The sequence below is a fragment of the Rhineura floridana genome, chromosome 10, assembly GCF_030035675.1.
Source record: "Rhineura floridana isolate rRhiFlo1 chromosome 10, rRhiFlo1.hap2, whole genome shotgun sequence".
Lineage (NCBI taxonomy): Eukaryota > Metazoa > Chordata > Lepidosauria > Squamata > Rhineuridae > Rhineura > Rhineura floridana.
Window position 1 is genome coordinate 76,247,086 of NC_084489.1, and position 13,618 is coordinate 76,260,703.

General features: G+C 40.9%; 1 protein-coding gene across 2 annotated transcripts in view; it reads right to left on the minus strand.

The window, feature by feature from the left end:
* UBE3C (ubiquitin protein ligase E3C) overlaps window positions 1-13,618 on the minus strand; it is an 89,924-nt gene that overhangs the window by 47,635 nt on the left and 28,671 nt on the right. For both annotated transcript variants that reach the window (XM_061587477.1, XM_061587476.1), the window contains 3 exons: window positions 5,814-5,900; window positions 4,573-4,730; window positions 2,363-2,595 (listed from right to left, as the gene is read on the minus strand). In XM_061587477.1, coding sequence (XP_061443461.1) covers window positions 2,363-2,595; window positions 4,573-4,730; window positions 5,814-5,900 — 478 coding nt within the window. The remainder of the gene's footprint in view (window positions 1-2,362; window positions 2,596-4,572; window positions 4,731-5,813; window positions 5,901-13,618) is intronic.

Sequence of the window (13,618 nt, forward strand, 5' to 3'; positions counted from 1 at the left end):
TTCTTTGTCCACTATCTGCTGAAGTTACCAATCCAATATTTTCTTCCAAAAATTTTCATATTAATATCAGTATTTTGAAAAGAAAGATCAATATTTTGAACAGAAACATCAATAAATGAATTACTGCAATGTGCTCGATGCGGGGCTACCCTCGAGCTAGGTTCGGAAGCTCCAGCTGGTGCAAAATGCGTCAGCCAGACTGCTGACAACATCTGACACCACTTTTAAAAGTGGTGTACTGTACTGGCTGCCCATCTGCTATCAAGCTAGGTTCAAGGTCTTTGTGTATTAATTTACAAAGTGCTGAACAACTTAGGCCCATATTATCTTAGGGACCCTTATATCTGAGCTCGATCACAGAGACCATCTGCAGGAGTGGTGCTGGTCGTCCCCTGAAGGCTCATTTAACATTGACACAAAATCAAGCCTTCAGTGTCATCAGCCCAGTTCTCTGGAATGCTCTGCCAACAGAGATTCAGCAGGCACCATCTGTTTTAACCTTTTAACGCCTGCTGAAAATCTTTTTGTTCCACTAGGTTTTGTTCTGCTAGACTTATGCAGACAAGATGTCTTTTTGCAGTTGTTGACCTTTGGCTTTTACTCTATTTCTTTAATGGTTTTTACTGTTTGGTTATTATTAGTTGTAAACTGCTTTAGTTTTTTTTTAAATGAAATAGCTGTGTACAAATATATTAATAAAAAACCCTTAAATTTAGAACCTGTAATAACACCACCAAAATGTGATGTTTTGTAATAACCGATACAATTGGGAGAAACATACTGTAAAAAAAATTAAGCATATCATATTAAATCTAATACCTCTTTTATTGCCTTTGTCATAAAATGTACCATTGGTATCACCTGAAGGGTGATTTTCTCAGGTAGTCTGACTTCATGTGGGAAAACACTGCCATCTAGCGTTTGAAGGCAAGAATGGATTGAAGTCAAGACCTGGGGCATTGAGCCCCTCCCACTCGTTCATTCGTGACGAGACCAAAGTGAGATATCTGTGAAGACAAAAAAGGCCAACGGGCCTACCAGCAAGGAAAACCTTGTCCCAAATAAGAACCCAGAGACTACATGCAGTTTAATAGTTCCAAAACGGTCCAAATCACTCTGAACTATGTCAGACACTATAACACACAGCAAGGAGCCAGCAGAGCCGAAGAGAAAAGGTGGGAAGGAAGAGGCAAAACAAAATGGCGCCAATTGAAAAGAGCAGGGAAAAGGACAAAACAAAATGGCAGCCAGGAAAGAGGCGATGCAATGGCGGTCGAAAAGGATCACCTGCAGACTTGGGAGGTAATCCAGTCAAAGGAGGAAAAAACAGCCTCCATGTGCTCCCAACAGCTGCAGTAGCGCGCTGTAGGGAACAAGACGCGGTCTCCTTCACAACGTCAGTAGAGAGCCGGGGGGGGGGGAATCTTCCCGTGGCCACCGCTGGTGCCACGAGGCAGTCAACCGGCCAGCAAGAGGAGCTGCAGGAGCGAGCTCCAAACCACTGCTCGCTAGTTAGAGCCGCAGCCAAATATGAGTCGTTGCCGCCATGGACTAAGCTGGCAGCAAAAGTTAGCCCAGGGAACCGCAGCCGCAGCTCTCGGCAAGAAAAAAGCAAAAATAAAAACAGCCACCACCTGTGAAGGGAGGCAGTGGCAAGGAAACAAACAAACAAAAAAGGCTGAAGAGGGACAGCCGCAGCCGTGGCTCTCAGGCAAAGCTCATCTCACAAGAAACTTGAGCCCAACAGGAAACGGCCGCTGCCTGTGGAGGGGAGGCGGTGGCAAGGAAACAAAAAAACTGAAGAGAGCCAAAGCTGCGGCTCTCAGGCGAGGCTTGTCTCACAAGGGACTTGAGTCCAACAAGCCTGAGCCCAATGGGGGAACGGCAGCTGCCGGAGTCCCCCAAAAAGGGACTGAAAAGGGGGGGAATAAAACAAGACCACTTGAATGGGAAAAAGTAAGTCTAAACTAAGACAAAATAATTTGGAAAATCCCCCCAACAAACATCCCAAGTAAATACAAAAGGGGTGAAGGAGGGAAGGGAACAGAAGGAAAAAGGAATCAGCAATCCCACACACTATCACCAACTTAGCTAATTAGAAGTATCCAAACGCCTCGAACGAAGGCAAGAATGAACTGGAGTGGGAGGGGCTCAATGCCCCAGGTCTTGACTTCAATCCATTCTTGCCTTCGAACACTAGATGGCAGTGTTTTCCCACATGATGTTGGACTACCTGAGGAAAATCAGGTGCTTACCTCCAAATTAAGGTGTCATCACTTGCGTTATCTCTATGCTTAAAGTGCATGAAAGGGGAAGTTCCACAAAAAAAAATTGGTTCAGTCTTATATAAAGCATATAATACCTTAAAGAGCTGAATCCACCGTTTCTGTTCTGTTTGGATACACTGTTGCATTTCTGTATTTGTGGTGACTCCAACACTTCTAAATGCTGCAATGTATTCTTCACGAACTTCTGGCTTGGTTTCAGGATATGCCAATTTAATAATTCCTAAGCAAGCATCTCGAAGGCAGCGTGACAATATTACCAGTTCTTCTAATGTAAAAGGCATCATTGATGATTGTCTTTGACCTGCAACTAGACAAAACACGAGTAGTAGTGAGAAACGTATTCTTGCTTTCTTGGTCCCGAAGAACAAGATAAAATAAGTGGCAATATTTTGGATCTACCCTAATGAGACTGGTCAGAAGTATGAGTCTTTGTTTTCAACGTAGCTGAGAATTAGCTCGATTTCTATTTTAGCAGATGAATTATTTATTATTATTATTTATACCCCACCTTATGGCCAAAAGGCCCTCAAGGCGGCTTACAAGAAAAACACAAACATAGGAATACATCAATAAAACAATACAATTTACAAAATTAAATAAAAAATAACATTGTTAAAAAACAGCAATTACAACTTCCAGTGAAAATACAGTGTGGTGCAGGTGCCTGGAGCGGCAGAAGCATCTCAGGTTACCCCCAACAAAGCTCTGAGTTGGTTCACTCTCTTTCCTTCTATGCCTGCAAGTCCGACACCTTCAATTGAACTTCTGATCAGCTTCTCTGATGGCAAAATACAAGTAAGTTTTCCCCAGCACCAGCCGGTCCTACAGAAGCAGGGTAGGTCATGGCCTGGATGTCGTTCCCCATGCCACCACTGTAGTTGTAAATGGCGGCAGCCCCCCACTTGGCGGCCATGTTGATCTTCTAGGAGAAGGTGCAGCTGCTGCCCCATTGGATGAGAGCAAGCCACAGCGTACCTGCGACGGCAGCAGCATCCGGGAAGCTGAAGTTGGTGAGGGGGTTGCAGGCGCTGATGGCATCAAGCCCCTCCAGCAGCACCAACACACCGGCCTCCCGGCGAGTCCTGCCCGTAGACACCATTCTCGCCGGTGCAGCCTGCCCTCATAGTAAGTGCGACCATCGTTGCATATCCATCTTGGCTGTAAGACCCTCTCCCTGCTTTCTGGCCTCTTTCCACCTTTTTGAGTTAGGGGGATTTATGCCTGTGCAATCTTGCTTAGGATAGGTGAAACTGACCTTTGCCTTCTCTGGTGCTTCATGGAAGGCACTGTTCTCAACATCAGCTGCTGACTTTCTGCAACTTGTTTGCCCAACTTTGACATGTATAAAATACTTGACTCCAGAGACAATTTGTTTCCTGACACTGATGATCTTGGACACTCAGCTGGTGAACATGTTGTTGCTGACTCTGTTGTATTCTGTCATGGCGAACTGGAGTGCCTGTTACACCCCTTCATCGTCCATGGAGGCCTCCAGCGGCCCTCCCAACAGCCGCTGGCCTGTAGCCAGTTCTGCACTGAACAAGAGTGCGCCACAAGCCACTGAGCCACATATATAATCTCCCTCTTTCCTTCCCCTTGAAATCTACTGTGCCACAAGCCCGCCCTCCTGCTTCAGCAACCACTGCATCTGCAGCTTGAGCTTACCATTTGCACATGCAGATTCTAGCAAGCAGTGCAAGTCTAATAAAACCGACCCTGCTGTGTTACCTATAACAATTTAATAGTAACATTTTAACAGTTTGGTGCTTTATTTAAACCAGGCCTACACAACTTCTAATCTAACAAGCCAAGCACAGCCCAATACCATGTATGGAAGCCCCATAATGCTCCCTGCCTGTTTGTGCTTGCCAAAAGAAATGAAGGTGAAGCCCCTAGCAGGCTATTGTTGCATGCCGATTTGCCTTGATAGGCCATGAGTTATGCAGGCCTGAATAAAATGCTACAGTGAATTCAGGGTAATTTCCCCTCCATTTCTGGAAGATATCAAAAAGAGGTGGGCAGACAAATGAACAAGAGAATATTTCAAAACAGTGTAATAGGTAACATATTTACTGTATAATTATAGCAACATTAACAAAAAACAGACTAACAGTTACTCAGTTTTGTAGCAATCTCAAAAATGTTCTATATTTCCAGCTTGAGGAGCTAGGAGGAGAGAGAAAAAGACAGAGCACAAGCGTGTATACATAATGTGTTAATACCAATATGAGTTTAATGGGGAAATATTGCACTAGATATAACCTGAAGAGGATGATGTTCTTACCTTCTATAGGATCACCAAAGAATTCATTATCATGTATAGAAATAAGTGAGTGACTAAACAAAGAACTAAAAAGATAAAAGAGAGGTATGATCCGACTAGAATCTTCTAAAGACATTGGTGAGCCACGTGATATCACCTGAAGGAGTGGCACCATAGACCTTAACAAAAGACAAAAGAACCATCATCAATTTAAACATATGACCAGGGAGTAGGGGAAAAAAGACTTGTACCAAAAATTTTTCTGGTGCCTCCAATATGGAATTTTCATAGTATTTAAAAGGCGGCCTACAAAAATTTAAGATTCATAGAATATCTTGTAACATGGATTCTAATAAAATAACGGTGGAAATTTGTGTATCTGTTTATATTATATATATTATTCTCAGGACAGTTAACATGTAATTGCATATTCCAACAGAACATAAGGTAGTTTCTGTCACTGATCCAGACATTAAATATGTTAAAAGCTATTTTATGAATATCTACAGAGAAGACACTGACATAGCAGAATGTACAGACACTCACATTAAAGAATCTTAAACAGTATGTTCTAATTGAAAAAAGGAGGTGCACTGAAGTTGAGGAACAAAATCAAAAGCTAAATTCCATGGGGGGCTCAGGAGACAATATATGATAGGTGTATCAATGCATCATAGTATTTATACAGATTGATGCAACTTCAGGATCAAGGGCCAGCATTAACAACCATATTTTGACCTAGTAAGAGTAGTAAGTATAATTTCATTTCACCTTATGCAAGTTAAATTGGTCCATCAATAGTAATAACCAGCTTAATGACATTCTGTAAAAGAGCTATATCCCAGTTAAAAGAAATCTTCAGTCCTATTTAAATGTTCGTTCCTCTATGTAATTAACATCATGTGGAAGAGGGTGAAGTAACAAATAATTTCACCATGTCCCCTTGGCAGCATTCTCGGTCATCCTCCACATAAATATTTTTTGAAATATGTTTTGTTTTTAGATGAAGCACACATGTGTTAAGAACATTAAGAGCCCTGCTGGATCACTCCAAAGGCCCATCTAGTCCAGCATCCTGTTCTCAGTGACCAATGAGACGCCTACGGGATGTGCACAAGCATTGTTTCAGAAGAAACATTCCTTCTTTGTTCTCAGAAGGAAAGCAGTGCTTCTTAAGATGGTACCTGCTATGTATTTTCACACATTGTTTCATCCTGCACTGGTACACACTTACACTTAGATTTTTAATGAATACTACATACCCAGTAATCATTCGTGTAGTCATTGAGGAGATTAAATACCAAAGATGCCTCAGGAACCTGGCATTAAAAGCTAAACTGTACAGAAGTCTGAAAGAGAAAAAATAAATGCTGTTGTAGCTCAGTAAAAACATATTTGTGAGCTTTTCTTTCAATATTTATCCCAAAGCAACATTTCTAGAGAAGTATTCTTTCTGACATTAGTGAACTAGCTTTCATTATGTTATCTGTGCTAACTGTCCAGATGCTTTTCAATGTAAAAATGATGCATTTATCATGCTAAAAATAATCAGAGGTGATCTGCTTAAACTTAACCTGTTCTTCCATGGCACTAATCATTACAGAGCCCTTCCACAATATAAATGCAGTCAGCCACATGTATTCAGCTAATTATGCAAAAACTGCGCTGTTGAGATATAATGGGAAGATTCTTTAATAGAATTATAGACTTCCTATAATTTTCAAAAACACTGAATTTCTGTTTATAAATTGCTTCACATATTCTAGAACTACTAAACATGTGCATATTTTTTATTAACCCATAGAATCCCACAAGATTTCCAAAGACATTATCACTGAGGAAGTGAATGGAAATCTTAATATGTTTGGGAGTGTAACATTTAACTATTATGCATCTCCCCCTAAGGCAGCCAAGGAGAACTTCAGACCCAGAGTTCTAATTAGGCCCACCTAGAGATATGAAGACTCAAGGGGAAAAAACAGAAATAAATCAGAAACAGAAGTTTTTCCAATTTCTTTTCCAATTTTTAAAAAAAGTTTCAGGGGGGAAAAAGGAAAAGCATTTTTTTTTCTCCCAAATTTTTCAATTTTTCCCCCATGCCTTCACATCTCTAGGCCCACCAGGGCTCCCCACTTGATCTGCATTTAGGTTTTGCTAAATTACACCCACCTGGCCATCACCTGGCATCATATGATGTCTTTTGACATCAGATGCATAACAGGCAAACCCACAGAGCTGGAAAAGCAGAATTGGGAACACAATGATTGTTCATTTCCACTCATTGGTGTATTTTCTTTCACGTTGTAGAAAAAGAAAAAAATGTCCAAATCCAAAAGCTCTGAATTATAACTAAGAAGGAAGAATTAGAGCTGGAAACACTGTCATAGTCAGACCACTTCCTGATGAAGTTTAGGCTTATAGCTCCGATCCTCCCATGCAGGGGTAGTGGACAGATTAAAATGGTCCACCCCAGGAGATTAATAGAATCCACAGGATTCCTGAATGCCCTGGGGGATTTCCCAGTAGATAATAATAATAATAAAAATTTATTTCTGGGTCGCCTATCTGGCCGAATTAACGGCCATTCTAGGCGACGTACAGCAGAAGGATAAAATACATATATAAACAATCACACTTAATCTAAAACCGCCCATAGTTCATAACAAATAAAACTAATCCACCCCCGAAATCCTGTAGGCTTGTCTGAATAGCCAGGTCTTTAAGGCCCGGCGGAAACCTGCGAGGGAGGGAACATGGCGAAGATCATAAGGTAGGGAATTCCAGAGGGTGGGAGCCACAATCGAAAATGCCCTCTCTCTGGTCCGCACCAGCCTAGCTGATTTAACTGGTGGGACCGAGAGAAGGTCTTGATTGGCTGATCTTGTCAGGCGGCATACTTGGTGATGCTGGAGGCGCTCCTTCAGATAGAGCAGGTGACCCTGTTGAAACTTTGTCACTCTGTGGAACAGTGAGGCATGTTGGGCTCTTGACACAATTGCCCCTGAGTGCCTTCTCCAGCATTGTGAAGCCTGGTTTGCATCTTGGTACACTATTGAGCTATGGGCAATGAAACAGGCTGGACAACGGCTAGAGCGCAAGCAGCAAAAGCGTGCAGTGAGACTGATCAGGCATGAATAAAACATCATAACCGTGCCTACTGTGTGGCAGTGAGGACAGCAAAGAAGGACCACTGCTCTGCCATCATTGCATCCTCAAGTAGCCATCCAGTGGAGCTTTTCTGTACTGCCAGGGGTCTATTGGCATCAACTCCAGGAAATGGAGTTTTAGACCCTTCGGAGGCCTACTGTGAATGGTTTGCAAAGCACTTTGAGGGTAAAGTTGTTCGCCTCCGTAGCAATCTTGATGCCCCATCCTCATCTACTGTAGTCCCCAGTGAGGTGTCCAGTGCAACGTCTGCTGTAACTCCTTGGGAATGGTTTTAGTTGATGTGGCCTGATGACAGGGACAAGGTGCTTGTGACGATGCGGCCAGCGATGTGTCCTCTTGACCCTTGCCCTTCTTGGATTATTAAAGCTTGCCAAGGAGGTTTGACTAAGTGGATCCAGGATATGGTCAACGCATCATTGTGGGAGGGAGTGGTTCCAGATGCCCTGAAAGAGGAAGTGATCTGACTTCTCCTGATAAAAGCCACCCTGGACCCATTGGTTTACGACTACTACCGACTACTCGCAAATAGCCCTTCTTAGGGAAGGTGATTAAGAGGGTTGTGGCACAACAATTGCAAGTATTCTTGGATGAAACAGATTATCTTGACCCATTCCAGTCTGGGTTCAGACCTGGTTATGGGATTGAATCGGCCTTGGTCACCTGATAGATGACCTTTATCAAGAGAAGAACGGGGGAGTGCGACCCGGTTATTCTTAGTTGATCTCTTGGCAGCTTTTGATACCATTGACCCTGGTATAATTCTGAGCTGACTTGGTGAGATGGATATTGGAGGCACTGTTTTACAGTGGTACCAATCTTATCTCCAGGGTTGTTTTCAAAGAACAGCATTGGGCGATTGTCTTTTGGTCGTGTGGCAGTTGTGCTGTGGGGTACCGCAGGGTACCATCTTGTCCCCCATGCTGTTTAACATCTATATGAAGCCAACGGGAGTGGTCATCGGATTTGGGGTGAGGTGTCAGCAGTATGCTGACGATACCCAGCTCTATTTCTCTGTAACATCTGAACTGGGAGAGGCCCGAGCTTTGGCTGGTAAGACAGCTGTAGCCGTTTCTGGACTGGAATAGACTGACCACTGTGGTCCATGCACTGGTAACCTCCAGGCTGGATTACTGTAATGCGCTCTATGTGGGGCTACCCTTGAGGTTGGTCAGGAAGCTGCAGCTGATGCAAAATGCGGCAGTGAGACTGCTCACCAGGGCAGGGTATCACCAACATGTCACCCCACTGCTGAAAGAATTGCACTGGCTATCTATTAGCTATTGGGCTAAGTTCAAGGTTCTAGTTGTGGTGTACAAAGCCCTATACAGTTTGGGACCAGGATTCTTGAAAGACCGTCTTATCCCTTATATACCCAGTTGATCATTGTGAGATACAGGTGAGGGCCTCCTGCAGATACCATCCTATCAGGAGGTCTGTTCTGCACAACATAGGAAATGGACCTTTAGTGTAGTGGCACCTACCTATTGGAATTCCCTTCCCTTAAATGTTAGACAGGTGCCACCTCTGTTATCTTTTCGGTGCCTATTGAAGACCTTCCTCTTTCAACAAACCTTTTAAGTAGAGACCTTATCCCAGTCTGCGTCTGTGTTGGAATTGCTTCTTAATGTTTTTAAACCTTTTTTTAAAAAATAGATGTTTCTAAAACTTTTTTAAAAGTGTTTTTAAAGATATTTTGTTTTAATATGTTTTTAATGGATGTTTTGTTTTAATATATTTTAAAGTCAGTTTTTATGATGTGTTAAAGTGTTTTTAGTGCTTTTGTTTCCGCGCTGGGCTCCAACTGGGAGAAAGGGTGGGATATAAATCAAATAAATAAACTAGGAGGGAAGGAAGGAAGGAAGGAAGGAAGGAAGGAAGGAACCTGTCAAAATGGCCTGAGGGGTATGGAAGACTTTTATTTATTATTAATGTATTATTTATTAAATTTACATCCCGTCCTTCCTCCAGAAGGAACCTAGGGCGGCAAACAAAAACACTAAAAGCACTTTAAAATATCTTAGGAATGAAAGACTTTAAAACATGTTAAAACAAACCATCTTTAAAAATTAATTTATTAATTTATTAAAACATCTTAAAAACATACTTTAAAAACAACATATTAAAAAGCAATTCCAACACAGACACTGACTGGGATAGGCTCTCTACCTGTTTGTTGACACAGAAAGTCTTCAATAGGCGCCAAAAAGATAACAAAAAGATGCCTAATATTTAAGGGGAGGGAATTCCAAACGATAGGCAACATGACACTAAAGGTCCGTTTCCTATGTTGTGCAGAACGGACCTCCTAATAACATGTTACCTGCAGGAGCCCTCAGCTGGATCTGGCCCACCAGCCAGATCCAGTTCCCTGTCCTAAGAGGGAAAAAGTCTGCAAATTTATTCCAAAGTCTAAGTGTCCATGGCTATACCTACTATCACCAATTCCAAAAGGAAAAGGTTTGAAATTCCCAGCAAAATAAAATCTACCAATACACCCTTATCTAAAACCACAGCTCTATAAAACAAAGGAATTCCAATGAAATTAAACCATTTTTAGATGACTTCATCTTTCTTTTTTCTTCTGGAAACTATTACAAAACAGGGTTATCCAATTACTTGCATGCATTAAATGCATCCCTCCCAGGACATATTATCCTAATTTGCTAGAACATTCTTCCAAACTGAAGCCTCAATCCTGCCCATTTGTAACTGTACATTTGTAACTGATTTGTACAACTGTAACTGATGAGTAGGAAATTAATTTTGTTTTGCTGAACAATTAATGCTGTGAAAAATATGCAGCTCTCCTTTGGAACGTTCTACCTTAGCAAGCAATCTGTCAAGAACCCATCACCATTACATTTAAGTGAGAGGTAAAGACGTTTTTATTTTCTCTAGCTTTTAGTAGCATTTGCTTATGCTGCTGTTTTACTGCTAATGGAGTCAGTTTTAGCCTTTTGTTTTAATTTTTGTAATTTGAATGTGTGTTTTAAAATGTTGTTAGCCACCTTTATAGTCTTAGACTGAGAAATAAGATAAAAATATTTTAAGTAAAACAAAATATGGAATAATTAACTTCAAATAGTGGGTAGCTGGGCAGAAGAAGTATCCAATTTTAGCTTGAACTACTGGGCTGCAACAGGCCATAGTTTTTGTTGTATTTATTTTACATTTGTTAAGTTAAAAGGATCCTTATAGAACTGCCATTCTGCACCTGCAGATTCTCTAAGCAGGCATCTAACTGTTCACAACAGGTACATGATTTGTGTTTGACAGAAGGGTATCTTGGGCACCCTCAGCTTTTCTTGTTTAGAAAAAAATAGTGTCAAATTCTTTCTGCTGCAATGGGAGAGATTAAATGACCCATTAAGCTTTATTTAGCAGAGGCACTGCTATAAGCTAATTAGATAAAGGCAAGATTTTCAGGCTAGGTCATAAATTAAGCCCAGTTTCCCACTGAGACCATTTAAGCTAATGAAGAGAATACAACAGAATGAGACACGCTCATACAGCTGGATAAAAGGTCGCTACAGCAGGGCAGCACATTTTGACACTTCTTTCAAACTGGAAGGTGTCACAGGTAGAAGGTAACAGATGTGACTGCAATTACATGAGATTAAGTGAGCCATTCAGATCCACCAGCATACAACTGTAAACAAATGTTGCTTTTCTGCATATGCCTCTCTGGGACATCTATCCTGCGCCAAAATGCACTCTCGATATTTGTACACAGTGTGGATGGGGATTTTACCACAAGGTCATAATAGTAATTGCATGATACATTCATAAACGTTCTTAATCTTGAAAAGAACATTTATGCAAAGGACACCTGCTCCCCAGAAGTGCCTTGAATAGTTTAACTGAAGACATGGAAACAGATTCTTTATAACTACCAAGGCCAGTATTCCAGTCTCATCTGCCTAATATGAAGAAATTAGCAGTTCTCTCACAACAAGATAGTAACATATTATCATTTATTTTATATATTACTAAACTTATATGTAGCCCTTCCTCCTAGAAGTAGCCCAGGGCAGCAAACAAAAACACTAAAGGTACTCTAAAACATGTTAAAAACATATATATATATACACACACATATACATACATATACATATATATATACATATATATATATACACATATACATACATATATATATACATATATATATACACATATACATACATATATATATATATATATACATACATATACATACATATACATATACATATATATATATATATGTTTTAACATGTATTAGAGTACCTTTAGTGTTTATATATATATATATGTAATTTTTTTTTTTAAAAACAGCTTTTAAAACATCTTAAAAAGGAATTCCAACACAGACACAGATTAGGACAAGGTCTCTATTTAAAAGGCTTGTTGAAAGAGAAAGGTCTTCAGTAGGCACTGAAAAGATAAGAGATGGGGAGGGAAGGGAATCATGAATCAGTTAGACTGAAACTTAATTATTCAGAAGATATGTTAACAGTCAAGATGCAAATTCCAATATTCAGGTGCTTAAATGTAGTTTTCTTGAATAAGAGGAGTCAATTAAGCAAGTAGCATGCAATTCTATGTTGATTTGCAAGCAAATGCAGCATTGTAAGAAGAGGTCATCACTTAGCAGTGAGAAAGAGGTCACCATACAATCTCATTAGTACTCACTGCAAGGTGGCACTCAATACCACAGCCTGGCCCTCTTGTGAGCATCACTACTTACAAATCTATTCCTGAGAAAGGCAGGCAGATAGTAGATTTTTGTTTTACAGCCTGAGTCACAAAACCATTTTCCTCAGAATGCTCATTTAGCTAGATCTCCAGAACAAAAAATATCCTCCCTCATATTTAGAAAGAAACAAAGGAAGCTGCATTATAACCAAAGAGACCGTTTGTCCATCTAGCACAGTACTGTCTACACCTGCAAAAGCCTACACAGTGTTTTCCAGATGTTGTTGAACTCCAGCTGCCATCAGGCCAATGGGAAGGAATTGTGGGAGATGTAGTTCAGCAACTTCTGGAGGGCATCACATTGGCTATCTTGGTCTACACTGACTGGCAATGGCTTTCCAAGATTTCAGAGAGGACCTTCTGCCAACCATAACTAGCCAGGGACTAAACTATTGCTCTTCCCCTAGAGCAGGAGTGCTAACTAGTGGCCCTGCAATTGTTGCTAGACAACTCCCATCAGCCCTAACCAACATAGCCACTAGTCCAGGATGATGGGAGATGAAGTCCAGCAACATTTCAAAGCCCAAGATTAGCCACCCCATCCCAGAATTAATCAATATACAAAATCCACGAACACAAAGTTACCTTATTCCCCTATGAATCTAGGACAGCTCTACGTATAAAACAGAGAATTCCCCCTAGTGCAGGGACTGAATTGGCCATACCACATATAAATATCAGACGTCTTATACACACATCAGAAACCAAATCTGCTTTTGCCTGGTTAATAGAAGCATTCAGGCTCCAAATGAAGCCTGTGCTTGAGAGAACATCTTCCAAATATAAATTTGATTCTAGCTACCCATGTCCTCAGCCTAGCCCTGACCCAAATCAAATGCAGCACACATCTATAGCTCAATTCTAGAGAATGGAGCAGTCACTATGCTCATTGAGCACTACCCTATGTCTCACATTTCCATTCTCAACCTGGAACTAGTAAATACCAATTAACAAGTTTTGCCTTAGGAAACTGGGAAAGGTAACACACACTGAGCAACTACTGAACTACTCAGCAATTTTGATACAGTATTTGATTTTGAAGCAGTATAGCATGCATTTAACTTCAACCAACTAAAAACAACTATTTCAGGCAGAAAAAACAGTAGCTCAAGTATGGACTTCTACATCCCTCGTATATGTATCTAATTAATACAAGCAATAA